At 42.8% G+C, this 15295-nt stretch overlaps 1 protein-coding gene across 1 annotated transcript in view; it reads left to right on the plus strand.

Annotated features, from left to right (window-relative positions):
* The window catches only part of CADPS (calcium dependent secretion activator), a 337985-nt gene that overhangs the window by 151466 nt on the left and 171224 nt on the right, over nt 1-15295 (plus strand). Inside the window, 3 exon segments of the mRNA XM_033141314.1 lie at nt 1630-1741; nt 8143-8282; nt 13564-13630. Coding sequence (XP_032997205.1) covers nt 1630-1741; nt 8143-8282; nt 13564-13630 — 319 coding nt within the window.

Genomic DNA, 15295 nt, shown 5'->3' on the forward strand with positions numbered 1-15295 from the left:
CTCTTTGTGGGGCTGCCCTTGAAGAGTGTTTGGAAACTCCAGCAGGTGCTCAGGCAGGAGTTTGTAAACTCCAGCAGGAAAAGGCCCTGGCCCTAGTTGAAACCAGTCTAACCTCCTTGAGGCTTGGGACCTCGAAAGTGTTGTTATTTATGGACCTTAAGGTCCTCCGTGAGGCATACCAGGAGAGGCTATCCCATAGGTACGAGGGTCGTAGGCCGCATAGGGCTTTAAAGGTCAAAACCAGCACCTTATACCTGACCCTATACTCCACTGGGAGCCAGTGCAGCTGGTAAAGCACTGGATGAATGTGACCCCGTGGCAAGGACCCCATAAGGAGCCTCACCGCAGCATTCTGCACCTGCTGGAGTTTCTGGGTCAGCTTCAACAGTTGTGTTGAACCAAAGCTGAACTGTTCGAGAAGCCTTGCGAACACCATATTGCAGGTCAAGATAAACCCACAATTAATTGGGGGTGGTTGTAGCAATAAGCTCATATATGTTTATATTCACTTGCTTTGACATAAGCTAACTGGCTTACTTGATAGAGTGGGGGTACAGGGCTCAACATTAAACCCTGACCCCGAGATGGTGCTGTTGGCGCTGTGGTCTAAACCACTGAGCCTCTTGGGCCTGCCAATCGGAAGGTCAGCAGTTCAAATCCACACGATGGTGGCGAGCTCCCGTTGCTCAGTCCCAGCTTCTGCCAACCTAGCAGTTTGAAAGCACACCAGTGCGAGTAGATAAATAGTTGCCACTGTGGCAGGAAGGTAAATGGATTTTCTGTGTCCCGTTGCACCAAAAGCGGTTTACTCATGCTGGCCACATGACCTGGAAAGCTGTCTGTGGACAAACGCCAGCTCCCTCTGCCTGAAAGCAAGTGCTGTTTTTTCCTCACCCCACACCCAATAAGGTGAACCTCTGCCAATGGGGAACTTTTTGCCTCTGTGAAGGATCCCCACACAAGTCAGAACCCTGGAAGAGGCAACCTTGCTGTATCCATGTTGGTTCCAATGCTGAGCGGTGCCTTAGCAGGCCTTGTGCTCCTAGATGCCTCATTTACTAGACTCCTATCGTCTGCAGCCACTCTGCTATTTCAGTAATGGGAGACAGACAGGGCTTTTTTTCCAGCTGGAACTTGCCGGAACTCAGTTCCGGCACCTCTCAGGTGGGCGCCATTGCAAATTTGGAGAGAACACAAGGGTTCATGATGAGTTACGGCACCTCTTTTTCTAGAAAACTAGCAGTGGCAGACAGGTAAGTATTCAGATGGCTCTGCAATTTCTGTGCGAAGTTTCAGTGCTAAATTATGTTCATCAGGTTTATTTTACTCACTTGCAAAAATAAATAAAAGCGCATTTGTGTATCTGTGGCACGTGCGGATGTGTGTGTACTTCTAGCTTTTGCTTCATGCTATTCTGTTGCCTTCCCAGAGGAAGCTTTGTGATACTGCAGAGTTGTTGTCTTACCAACTTAATTAATTAGCACAATGTCACTCCTGTTGCTTTTTTAATGCCTAAGACAGTTGGTGACATTTGCATTAACCTTTTCCACCCCGAGGTGACGGGGCTGGGTTGGCAGGCTGCGTTTCTTGCCTCATGCTTTTTTTTCCCCGTCTTGGATGTTTTCGCAGATGGGGGACTCAAGGTGACTTTAACACGACGCACGCCCTTCCAGCAGTGAAGGTGAAGCTGTTTACCGAGAGCACCGGTGTGCTGGCTTTAGAAGACAAAGAACTCGGGCGGGTAAGGGCAGTGATGCTTCTTCAGCTTTGCTTTGGAGGAGGAAGAAAAGCCCGCCACCCATCAGGGGTAGCAATTTTATGAACCCAGGTTGCAAAGGAGCACAGGCTTTCTAACCCACAGTGCTGCAAATTAGAACATTTCATCTCTGGCATAGCTTTTTAAGAACTGCAGCCTACCGAATGCCCCCAAGCAAGGAAGTAATATTGGCAGCTGTTCTGAAAGCACATAAAACACATAAATGCACATTTGCAGAACAGAAAAGGAGAGCAGAGTTTGTTCTAGAGCTGAAAGACAATCTTTCTGGGCTGGGAAAGAAGGAGCTATATTGGTTCCTTGTAAGCATCACAATCACTAAAGAATTTCAGAGAAGAGATTGGTTGAAGTCTTTGTTTCAAATAAAGTGTGGTGTGTGTGTCGCACATAGAATCATAGAATTGTAGAGCTGCAAGGGACCTACGGGGATGATCTAGTCCAGGGGTCAGCAACCTTCGGCTCTCCAGATGTTTCGGACTACAATTCCCATCATCCCTGACCACTGGTCCTGTTAGCTAGGGATCATGGTAGTTGTAGGCCAAAACATCTGGAGAGCCGAAGGTTGCCTATGCCTGATCTAGTCCAACCCCCTGCAATTCAGGAATCTCAACTAAAGCATCCATGATTGATGGCCATCCAACCTCCAAGGAAGGAGAGTCCACAACCTCCCGGGAGAGTCTGTTCCATGGTTGAACAGCTCTTACCATCAGAAGGCTATTCCTGATGTTTACCATAGTCGGAATCTCCTTTCTTATAGCTTGAAGCCATTAAGTCTAAATTGTTGGTGCACAGCTACACACCCAATTAGACATATCCACAAATGGTGGGTTAGAGGCCACCAGTGGGCCTTAGCACCTCCTCACTCACCTGACCCATCTCCTGGTTTGGCTGGCGAAAGCACCAGCAACTAGGGATGGGGGACAAATCCAATGCAGTTCATATTTAATGCCAAACCGACATAATTTGCACTTTCCGAAACAATATTCGAACGGAAACCCAGCCATCCTTCAAAATTTCACACTTTTCCAAATTTTGCAGTAAAGTTCTCTGGCCAAGTAATGCATTGATAAAAATGCAGATACTAGTAAACACAACATACCAAAATCTTATTGGGCGAAATTGCTTTGCAAAGATGTGTTTATTATACAAAATTGCACATGAATATGTGTATATTAGAAGAAATTCACACTAAAATATTGATGAATTCTCATGAGGCCAAAGGGGGTGTTGGAGAAACTTAGGAGGAGACGTAAAAGATGAATTTCTTTAAAAACCAGCTTAATAATAACACACTGGGAATAGAAAGGAAGGGGGTAAGAAAGGACAGCTCTTACAGGAGAAAAATGTGTGTAAAAGGAGCAGGGAGGAGGGATAAAAGAAATTGGTAGTTGTAGGGGGCTAAGGTGTAATTTAAAAAAGAGAAAAGAAGAAATGGCAATGAATGAGTAAAAAATGCTTTGAGAGGAATAGGGAGAGCGAAAAATATAAAATAAAAAACCTATTCCACTTAAAGCATATTCTGTCTAAAACATGGACGCTGACTCACAATATCTATGAGAAAAGCTGACCTACGGAACTCTTCGCCACAAGGAAACTGCTGTGGCAAATAATTTAGCCATTTCAAAAGAGGGCTTTTGTACAGAGATCAGTAGAAAATGATGTCACTAACTGCCAGATGACCCATCTCCATCTGCCTCCATTTTGTGACTGGCTGTGCCCCTGCACTACCATTTTGTATCTGGTTGTCCTCAGCGGGCCCCAGGAGTAGAAATTCTGAGAACCCCTGACTTAAGACCTTACTATAAGTGTGGTAGCCGAATTTGTAGGATGTATCTGTCACCACACTTAGGGACAAGGCTTCAATGAAGTACACTTTATTTAACAATAAGAAATAAATGGAGAACACAGCAATAGGCAATTTAAAAAGACAATATACAAGCACTGCTGTCGTAACTTCAGGAAGATTGTTGGGGGGACACTTCAGCTCACTAGTGATGGGTAAGCTATCTTGGCTACATGCTTTAACCTACCTTGTCTAACAGAAGAGGCTGGTGTAGAACACTGATCCTTAATTTCTCTTTTACCGATCCAAAGAGATATTTTAGTTCAGGCAAGTCAAGCTATTGCAATGAAGGGAAAAAAGGATGAAAAATCAAGTCAGATCCTCTCCACACATTGCCACCAGTCAACGCAAGCCTCTTCCATGTGTTCGTTTTAGAGTAGAGATGGGTTTGCCTAAATTGTAAAGCTGTTAAAATTTACCTGAGCTTCTGCTAGCTTGTGTTGCAGACATACAAAGCTGCAGACTGTCCTGGAAAATACTTCACCTTAACAGCCCGGGACAGGAGGATCTGCTGTGGATGTTGGGGATTGATTACGTGATGTCAGCTGGATGATCAGTAAATAATTCAGCATGCTAAATTTGGCAACAGAGCCCCTGCTGAATTAACTGCAGCCTGCCCCTTTCTCTCCCCCCCCCCCAGCTGCTAAGGTTCATAACACTAATTCCCCTTTTTGTGATTCAGCTTGTTCCCCGGTGCTATCAGCTACACACAGAGTGCTCCTGAATGTTCCTTCTCTGTTGCTTTATGACACTTCAGTTAGTCATCATTGATTTTTCCCCTCGCTCTCTCCAGAGCCTGCAGCTGCACAATTTGTCTGGGTGGCAGACATAATTGCCAATGAATTCTATGTCTGCCTCTGCTTTCCCTTCACTCACCCCCCCCCCACACACACACACTCTAAGCGTATTTTAGAATTTGGACATAAGGACCACCTGTGTCTTTAAACAGGAGGTCCTTTTAAGGTGCAGAGACTGAGAGATGCCTTCACTTCCTCTCAACTATGAGAGGAGTGTCTCCCACACTGGCCAGAAGGCGTCTCTGTTGTTTCACCCCTGCACATGAAATAGAATCCTGATGAATAGACAAGTAGGTGTATTTAGAGATTTCTTTCTATTTATTCCAAGAGAGAATTATGCCCATGGTTTGGCGTTTCAAATAAATACAGCCCAGGGTTGTTTTTGTTTTTTTGTTTTTGCAGATGAGCAAAGGAATAAAATAGTGTCCCAAAGGTAGCAAAACCAAGCAGTCTAAAGTAGAATGAAGCCCTGAAAGAGGAAAAACCCAAATGTGTTCTTGAGACCAATTCCGTGCTTGATTGGAACTTAAAATATTTCAATTGTAGCTCAGCGGCTATCCCAATGCTTCCCATTTAGCTGTAGCAATAACGGCAAGAAGCAGTAACGTCCACAAGCCACAAATCATTGTTCCATGAAATCTGAGAATAATGGGCATTTGGTTTTTCTAACAGCCCCATCCTGTAGTGTCCATGCATGTTTGGGGAGCCATGAAGGCTCAATAAGCTTCTTTCTGATCCCTGCCTGAGACCACAAATATGGTGGGTGCGATGGCCCTTGGGCGTGATTTATATAGAGAGTGAGCTTACCTGCTCAGTTTGCAGCCAACTCCTAGGCTCTCCTCTCCAGGAAACCCAATGGAGCTTCCAGAACCTTAACCAGGGGTTCTTCACTACTACCAAACATGAGAAACCCCTTGCTTCTAAGGAGCTGCATGGCACACTGCCTCAGCTCAAAGGACTGTACCAAGAGGCACTGACTGCTTGATTTATTGCATTTGTAGCCTGCCTTTTTATCCAAGGAGCTTAAGGTGGCACACATGTTTCTCCCCTTCCACATTTAATCCCCATTTAACCTACCCTGTGAAGTAGGTTAGGCTGAAAGGCAGCGACTGGCCCAAGCTTCGTGGCGAAATGGGGATTTGAACCCCGGTCTCCCAGGTCCTAGTCCGACAAACTTGACCACTACACCACGCCGGCAGAAGGCAGACAATACATCCTGAAGCTATCTGAAATATGTTTGTGTTGTTAAGTAGAAGTTGCAGGCACAGTTTTCTGCTGGAGCTGTATCTGAGTTGCATTTGTGTTGCAAGTTGTGTAGGCCTGAGCTAGACGTGTCCATTATTCTGATAAGTTTGGAAGAGGAAAAACTGACCAAATATAGCTACTAACTGCCAGCTCACAAGCATGTGTATTACATTTGAAATGTGAATGAAACTTAGGCTCTCCACAGGAGATTGTTGGGGTCAATTGCCACCAAGAGTAATTCAGTTCTTACTTGGCATGGAGCTCTTGTATGATATAACTTTTAAGCGGTTAGCCATAGCAGGGAGGTGCCCTCTAAAGTTTGTATGTCTTGGATACCTTTTTAAAAAGAAAGAAAGAAATATGCTACGTTATTTTTAACTTGGCAAAGTAAATACTCATTTAACATAATAATTTGCTGAAGTCAGAGGACTCGGAGGAAGCATTCAGTGATTTGAGAAAGATTAGGTCTGTTGCTGCAATCGGTGCTTGAGATGTTTTAATCCCATTACAGAAATAAAAAAGGTATAGTCTGTTGAATCAGCAGCAGAGTTCAAGATCGATGGAATATTAGGAAGATGAAGTTGTGTGTCAGTATTGGGCAAATACAGCTAGTCAGGAAAAAGATAGAAATCATCTGAGTAATGAGAGTACGTGCCCTTAAAGGTTAATGCATTAGGAGGAGATTAATCCTGCTGCAGAATAATAAGAAGCTTAATAATGAGATTTTACCTCCTGAGTCATTGGAACAAGCTGAAATGGAAAACAGAGATGCCAAAAAAAAATTAAAAATGATAAAAACATGTCTTTACTCTTCAAGAACCCAAAAAGGTAAACAAATAATATATCAGAAACAAGATACAGAATAAATCCTCAGGGGGGCAGGGAGGGTATTAATTAAACCATGGGTAGTTTTCCTGTGATATTTTTAATTGTGTCAAAGCACACACCTCGGAATCATCTCCCTAACCTTCCATAGCTTTTTATAAGATGTTATCATCTCCTTAACGTTTTCATCCTCTTCAAATATTTTAAACAGCCAGTTTGGTGTAGTGGTTAGGAGCGGCAGACTCGTAATCTGGGGAACCGGGTTCGTGTCTGCACTCCTCCACATGCAGCTGCTGGGTGACCTTGGGCTAGTCACACTTCTCTGAAGTCTCTCAGCCCCACTCACCTCACAGAGTGTTTGTTGTGGGGGAGGAAGGGATAGGAGAATGTTAGCCGCTTTGAGACTCCTTCGGGTAGTAAAAAGCGGGATATCAAATCCAAACTCTTCTTCTTCTTCTTCATTCCATTAGCTTACAGTGTAGCTTAAAGTTTAGCTTTATCTTATTCAATAAAATGAACCTCTCTCCCTTCACATTGTTTTTTTCATCTTTTTATGCTACCACAAGCAAAATATGCCATTATATATTAGCATACTAGAAGTCATACTTGTGGGTTTTTTAAAAAAAAAAAAAACCTTCTTTTTGGTATATTTAAAAACATTCACTCTTATAGCAAATTCATAGTCTTTCTAATGACACATTCATATTTAACTAAAACAAAACTGTGCCTAATACAAGACACTGTGGTCCATGGTACAACCATACTTTGAAGGTTGTGTACAGTTTGGGTAACCACACCTTGGTGGGGTGATTGGGTTGCCTCAGAGGCAGAAGGGGGGGGAAGCACTGGATTGGGAAATTCCCATACCCCTTCCAGTGGGGTTTCCCCTTCCACAGCTCCCCAGTAAAATAATCCAATTGGGAACCATAGGAACAGGCATAAGAAATCAATTTGGATATGGAAAAGAATGGAATATGGTGGGGATTTTGTTTAATGACATCACTGGGGCCTGCCCCCTGTGACATCACCAGGGCCCAAACTGAGACCTAGGGGTGGGTCCCAAGCTCTTAGGGCCTGGGGTGCTTCTGACCAGACATCCCTATGGCAGAGGTGTATACATACAGAAGCAGGCAATCAGGGGAGAAGAATCTTGTCAGTCAATATTGCAAGAGTAACCTTCTGGAGCCTTGATGGCAGATGGTGCCAGAAGCAAAACTGGATGAAGCCTGAAGTGGCTCTTATCTTTGTAGAAAAGACTACATTACAGCCAGACAAAATCCACAGGTTTCTGTACCAAAGCACACACTTATTCACACATAAATATGCACATCTTCCAAACAGGCAAGCAAGAGTTTGATGACATGTTCCACCCGGGCAAAATCTCTCATGGAAGGGCTGTCCTGGGAAGGCGGGGCACGAATGGTAAATCCTGGCGGCCAGAAAGACCTGAAGGGTTGCGTTTCGCCCCAGCCTGCTTTAAATACTGAGACCTAAAGCCACGTAATTCTTTGTAGGGTTGAAACCAACACTTTGAATTCATCCCAGAAACACTGCAAAAGTCAAGACTGAATTGTGTTTCTCTCTCAATATCTCTGCACTCTCTGTGTTCTCTCTAAACATCACCATAATAAGAAGTTTCTCTTCTTTGTCTCCTTCAGGTCGTTCTTCATCCTACACCCAACAGCCCCAAGCAATCAGAGTGGCACAACATGGCTGTTTCCAAAAACTGTCCCGATCAGAACCTGAAAATCAAACTTGCAGTCCGAATGGATAAACCTCAAAACATGAAGCACTCTGGGTAAGTAGTTTGGCATCCGTCATTTTTCTTCCTGGCGCTACAGGGGGCGAGACAAATGTGGCTTTGCCTTCCTCCTCCTTGGTTGACGTACGGTTAAAAGATGATTCGATGGATCTCGGCTAATCATTTCAAAGATAATCACCACATTATAAAAATAGTAATAATAATATTTTTTATGACTTAAATTAAATGCCTTGTGTAAACCACCCTAATATTTTAGTTCTAATTAGCCCTGCTTTCCCTCCGCCCCAGAGTTTTTGGGAAATTTGTCTTTAACTTGTGACGTGACAGAATATGGCAACCTCCATTTAAAGAATGACAGCTTGTTTTAATAAGTAATTGTTTGTTTATTCTGCAGATGAGTAGAGCTAAATACTAAATCTGTACAGAATTCACCAGGAATTTTGTTCTGCTTGTATGTGTGAGAGAGAAATAAACAGGGAAATTCCCCCATTTGTATTGTGTTGTTGTTTTGTTGTTATTATTTGTATAGCACCCTTTATCCATAGAACTCAGGGCAGTTCACAACATAATACAGTGGTACCTCGGGTTAAGAACTTAATTCGTTCTGGAGGTCCGTTCTTAACCTGAAACTGTTCTTAACATGAAGCACCACTTTAGCTAATGGGACCTCCAGCTGCGCCGCTGCCACGCTATTTCTGTTCTCATCCTGAAGCAAAGTTCCTAACCTGAAGCGTTATTTCTGGGTTAGCGGAGTCTGTAACCTGAAGCATCTGTAACCTGAAGTGTCTGTAACCCAAGGTACCACTGTACAGTAACACTAAATACACTATAAAAATACAAACCAGTAATCTCCCCTCCCACAACACATTTAAAAGGGCCTCTGATGTCAACCAGCCAAAGGCCTGAATGAAGAGGAATGTTTTCACCTGGTGCCTAAAGGCGTGTAATGAATGCCCCAGCTGAATCTCTTTGAGGAGAACCAGTGTGGTGTAGTGGTTAAGAGTGGTAGACCCATAATCTGGGGAACCGGGTTCGCGTCTCCACTCCTCCACATGCAGCTGCTGGGTGACCTTGGGCTAGTCACACTTCTCTGAAGTCTCTCAGCCCCACTCACCTCACAGAGTGTTTGTTGTGGGGGAGAAAGGGAAAGGAGAATGTTAGCCGCTTTGAGACTCCTTCAGGTAGTGAAAAGCGGGATATCAAATCCAAACTCTTCTTCTCTTCTTCTTCTTCCACAAATGGGGAGCCACTGCAGAAAAGACTTATGAAGGAGGCACACAAAGAAGGGCCTCAGAGGATGATCTCAGGGTCCCTAAGATTGCTCAATGTCAGAAACACACGTGCTTGATTCCCCCTCCCACCACCACCCCTCAACTGGACAGAGAACCAAAAGAGAGAGTGAATCTCTACAGACCACAGCAAACATTGTCATATCTTGTACTGTACATATCATCGCCATATCTTGATTTGCTTGATGTGTATGTTTCTTACATTGTATTTTCAGAATAATAGTCTTGTTGCTGTGTGGTAAGAACATTAATAGAAACTGTCAATTATCATTATTTACAGGGAGATGTAAACCTTCTCTATATTTTGCAAGTGTACTATTTTATTAAAATCCTCTCGAAGACTGTATGAGGATGGTACAGTTAGGAGCAAAAGAAGCCAATACAGCAGAAAGTAATTTCTATTGTTACAGTACTATTTGGATGTAAACTATTCAATAGCCTACTTTCACCGGGAAGTATTTCATCTCTGCTTTTTCACTTTTCCTCATTTCCAACCTGAGAAGTAGGACAGTTAGAAAGTTCCTTGCCCAAATCCATCTAGTGAATGCTTTGCAAAGCATAAATTTGAACTCGTTTCTAGTTACAACACCTTCTGCATTAAGTTATCTCCTGTAGGAAAATCTTCTACTTATTCTCCATAAAAACCTGCCCTAAATTCCAGAGCCTATTCTATAGTAAAAATAAATAAGCAAGGCCAATACGGTGACATGTATGCATGACAATTGGGGACCACTCCTACTAGATCAAGCAGCCCTGCTAGACCTAGCATTCAATTAATTTCCCCCCTCTTGTTTAGAAATATTTCTGGGCACGCCAGGAATACGTAGCTGACCATTCTGAGATTTAGATCACCCTCTGTAGATTGTCATTCAGCAATATCTCATTTCTTTAGAAGCTTCTGAGTGTAACTCTACTAATTAGCTTTGGCTTTTTGTCACAGTTCCTTTTGACTCACAGTTGATTCTGAAGTCTTCAGTACATTTAAATGATTAAGCCATCTGCCCTGTTCTTACAAATTTTGATGCTCCAGACCTCTCCGAAGTCAATTACAATTTCCCCACTAACTTCAGAGGACTTTTGATCAAGCCATAAATAATGCATCCTGGAATGTTTCTGCTAAATTATGCATAATTGTACAGCATGTAGGCCAAAGTGCCTGTCACTTTTGTCTGCATAGATTTAGGCTTGATTTAAATGTGACGCAGGAGGTCAAGGAGAATTTCCCCGGGTTGCAGGGGCTCAGCATCTCATTTAAACCTGGCCTTTGTCTGATATATGTGCATTGAGGGCTTTGCCAGCAATGTACACTCTGGCACAGGGTCCTGGTTTAAGCAAGGTACGCAGGCAATTTCTTCTTGCCCGCTTGGCATCACATTTAAATTTAAACCTTTGGAGACAAATTTGAATACATGGGACTGTCAAGAGCTTCCTCACACTTTCCTATCCTTTGCACCTTTCAAGCAGCATAAAGGGCAGCCCAAATATTTTTTCAAATGGCAAGAACCCTCCTCTGATTCCTAAATATCCCCGGGCCAGATCACATGACATCTTTACCCATATTCAACCCCTGCAAATGGAGGGTGCACTTCCTTTCTCTGCCCACCCAGCATACCGTATTTTTCCATGTGCCCCCTATTTTGGGAGGCTCCAATTTAAGAAAATGAGGGGGGGAGATGGCCCAGAGTTGTAGAGCTTTGTGGGGGGGGTTGCCCATAGTTTTTGAGCTTTTTTGGGGGGGTGCCAAAAATCACTCACCAGACTGACAAACGCTGCCAATCGCACACATCACAAAAGCCACACAGCGTCTGCCCACTCGCCAACAGCAGCCGGCAATCGCATGCACAATTGCCACAGCTGGTGCCAAATGTATTTCTCTGCTTTTGTTTGGACCACATCAGTGAGACTGGTGGAGGGAGGCATGTATTGTCATCTGGGCAGCCCCAGGACCTCCATACACACTGCCCAGGCTTGTGCCCCAGGGAAGTCACTTCAGTGCTGCTAACGCGGTGGTTTGACTTCACCCACAGAGGCACACTCCATTGTTTCTGTCGACAGACGGATGCCAACAAACAAACAAAAAATCATATTCAGCCATTACACACACACACACGGACATGGACATGGACATGGACATAAAGTGGTGTTGGAGGTGAGACATTTGTGCTAGGTGAGCAGGAGTGATAAGAACATTGCTGGTCAGATCTGGGTAAAGTTATAAGTGAATCCAGCCCCATAGACCAGCCCCACAACTGTTTTTATGGTGTCCTAATTTGTAATAAGAGTGTAAGCATTGATTACTGGAGAGTCAGTTCCAGCATTCTTTCCCCTAAAGTGAACCATGTGAAGATCATAGGCAAAGTATGATACAATAGTCTCGCCCTGTAATCAGAGGTACATTGACTCCAATAATACAGGCTCTACTTGGCTTCTCGTGGCTAATAATATCCATCTATAGGTATGCCTCAGGTATCCTTTTTTATTTTTAAGGATTCTATCACCGCATGCTGTGATAATACATTCCATAATTTAATTCTTCATACTCTCAAAGCTCACACAGAGGGTGCTGTCATATCTGCTGCTGCTGAACGGAGTTATGCCCACAAACTAATATACCAAAGTAGTTCAAAGAATGAAAGTAGATCTGAGCCAAAATGGGTAGTTTTCTCAAGTATTTTTTCCTCTTCCTTGTTTCAGTTACTTTTCAGAAGCAGGGCAAATGTATTAAAATAACAGCTCCCTCCAAAACACCTATTCAGAGTGATGGTTACTGCTTTCATTCTGATTTGGCTTTAGGAGATGACCGCATAGCCAATTCTGATTGGCTATATAATGTCATAATGGTTAAATAATGTCATGATGTGTTATTTGTGTGGTAAACATGACCTGTATAAAGCATAAACAACAATAAATATTTACAGAAAACATAAACAAAACTTTTTTACACCCTCAGATGATGTTAATATATTTTTGAAGTATTGTATGCACTCCTTTTAACATACCCTCATAGCTGATTTGCAGTAAAATTCTCATCACTTGATACAATGATATAAATCATATCAAATATATCCATATTTTCAACACTTTGTAATAAATAAATGATCGTGAAGCAAGATAGCAAAATGCTGCAGCAATCGCAACACAAAAATATTTTTTCTTGCTTTGGCCATATCCACACTTCCAACACTTGAAGCATATTTATAAATTCTTCAGTAAGCCCTCAGTTTCCATGTGGGTTGAGTTATGGGGATATCACCTAAAGCCAAAATTGCATATAGTCAAAACACATGGGGTGCAGTGTGTTCCTGGACGCCCACCCCTTTTATGGTTTTTTAAAATATTTATATTGCCAAGTGCGTAAAGCTGAATGTACACAAGATAAATGTGCACAAGTTGTGGGCTTACTGTACACAATACAAATGCTCATAATTTGAAAATTCACTTATCCAAACATGATGAATTAGTATCCAAACCTCGCCATACACACCACAGATTCAGATATCCAAACAGCTTGATCTGCATGTAGTACTGTAAACAAATAAGTAGCCATAAACAAGCTTTACTTTTTGTGTTTTGTTGCTCCATGGCAGCTGTTTCGCCAGAAGCTATGGTAGGAGGAAGAGATCAAGCAAATAAGAGAGCATTTTTCCTTCCTTTTTTGCCTTTTGCAAGGTTTCAGAGAGCTTTCCTGGACTTTCCTGGGTTTTTCTGTCATGTTGGGGTCAAAATTTCATGGTCAGGAACACTTTTTCCCCATAGGAATCAAATGGAAATAATTGACTCATCATGCAAAAGCTCACCAAACTTAACAATTTTCTGAAAAACACATTGTGTTCGGATTGTGAGACCTGCCTGTATTAATTGAACTGTGAGACTCAAAACCATTTGTGAGATTAGAGATGTGGTGCCTTTATATCTGACTATATAGCCTTTGACTTTGTGAATGAACTAAATATTATGTTAAACTCACCATAATCTTAGTCTTTCCTGTAGATATTTGCCTACTGAAATTGCCTCTGCTTCTTTTGTAGATATTTGTGGGCCATTGGCAAAAATGTCTGGAAGAGATGGAAGAAAAGGTTCTTTGTGCTGGTCCAGGTAATATTTTGACTAATAAAGGTTCTCCTTATTTTAACATGAGGTGGTTTTGACGGCTCTGCTCTTTTTAATATCTCTTTTTAAAATTTCATTTTTTGAAAGCATGAATTCCAAGAAGTGGTATAGTATAGTGCAGCTTTCCCCAACCTGGTGCCCTCCAGATATTTTGAACCACAGCTCCCTTCATCTCTAGCCGGCACGACCAGGGAATGATGGGATTCGTAGCCCAAAACATCTGGAGAGCACCTGGTTGGGTAATGCTGGTGTAAGACTGTGATATGTAAGCCAAAAAATCTGAAGCTCAGATTTCACCTCATCCCCTAGATAAGCCACTACAGTACAATCGCATTTTACACACATTTAACTTGCACAATTTCAACTATACGCAGTTGAATACCGGCTGGTTGGAACTGTGCATGATAAATCCAGCCACGCTGGAGAGCTTTTAAACTCTCTGCCTTGCTTGACGGGCAAGGCCCGCTCAGCACACCAGCTCTGGGATGCTCTCACAAGATCTTGAGTGGTGATGCATGTTCCTGCAAGATCTCACACAAGCATCCCTAAGCTCCCAGAGCCGGCGTGCTGAGAAGTCCTTGCCTAGCAAACAAGGCAAATGGCTTAAAAGCTCTTTTGTTCCGGGTTCCGCTTCTTCCGCTTCTTAATACATGCCCTTCTTAAACCTCGGCTCATCTGTCAGCTCCTTATGCAGCCGCACCAGTTTCTTTAGATGCCTCTCGGTCTTCTTTCTTGTTGGAATGGACTTTCGCGTTTCTTAAACTCCCATCCATCTTGGACTCCCTTGTCTTAAGATTATTTCTGACCATGGTCCCTTAACCTTTTTGAAATTGGTCCAGTGTGCCTGTCCGACTGCACACAGCTTTTCCTTGCCTCTGTGTCATGAAACCTAAGAGAACATTATCACATCCTCTTGGATCACATGCTCATAATAGTTTTGGAGTAAGTCCAGGAGAGAGTGTGTGTTCTCTTTCGGTTTTGCTGAGTGCCTTTCTGTACATCACCTACCACTCTGGTAGCAAATTTACCCTCTGCAATGAACAGAATGCTAATTGCATGCAAATTTCACAGCACAGCTTCATTATTCACCTCATTGTAAATTCTGAGCTATGCAGTGTGAAAGTGATGGCAGAATATGACCCCAAGGTTAGGAATGAAAATGTGTCCATGGCATCATAAATCAGGGGAAATGCACGGCAAAGTCAGTCTGGTGCTCATAACTGGCTGGAGAATGCCAAGAAGTTTTTATATTAAACAGTTTTACTGTAGGAAGTGGGAAAAAGGCCAATCACTTAATGTCTTATAAGTACCTCTTCATTTTCTCCTTCAGATAGATGTTCTTTGAAACGCTTGAGATGGATGCAACCTTCGGGCTTATTTATTTATTTTCACATATGGGAGTCCTTAAGATATAACCGCATGGCTCTTTTAAAAAAGAAAAATAGAAATGATTGCTCTTCCTGCTCTTCTAAGATAGCATCACAAAAGCAATCGCTCTATCTAGTATTCTTGAAAACTACCAAATTAGTCTTCGTTCTCCAACAGAACTTGTTAGGAAATTCATCATTAGGTATACCAAGCAGAACCGTGAAATTTGGTTGAGATATGGTGGCCAGTGAGGTAAGGTTTGCTGGCTGCCTCTGCTGGGCA

The sequence above is a fragment of the Lacerta agilis genome, chromosome 2 (genome assembly GCF_009819535.1).
Source record: "Lacerta agilis isolate rLacAgi1 chromosome 2, rLacAgi1.pri, whole genome shotgun sequence".
Classification (NCBI taxonomy): domain Eukaryota; kingdom Metazoa; phylum Chordata; class Lepidosauria; order Squamata; family Lacertidae; genus Lacerta; species Lacerta agilis.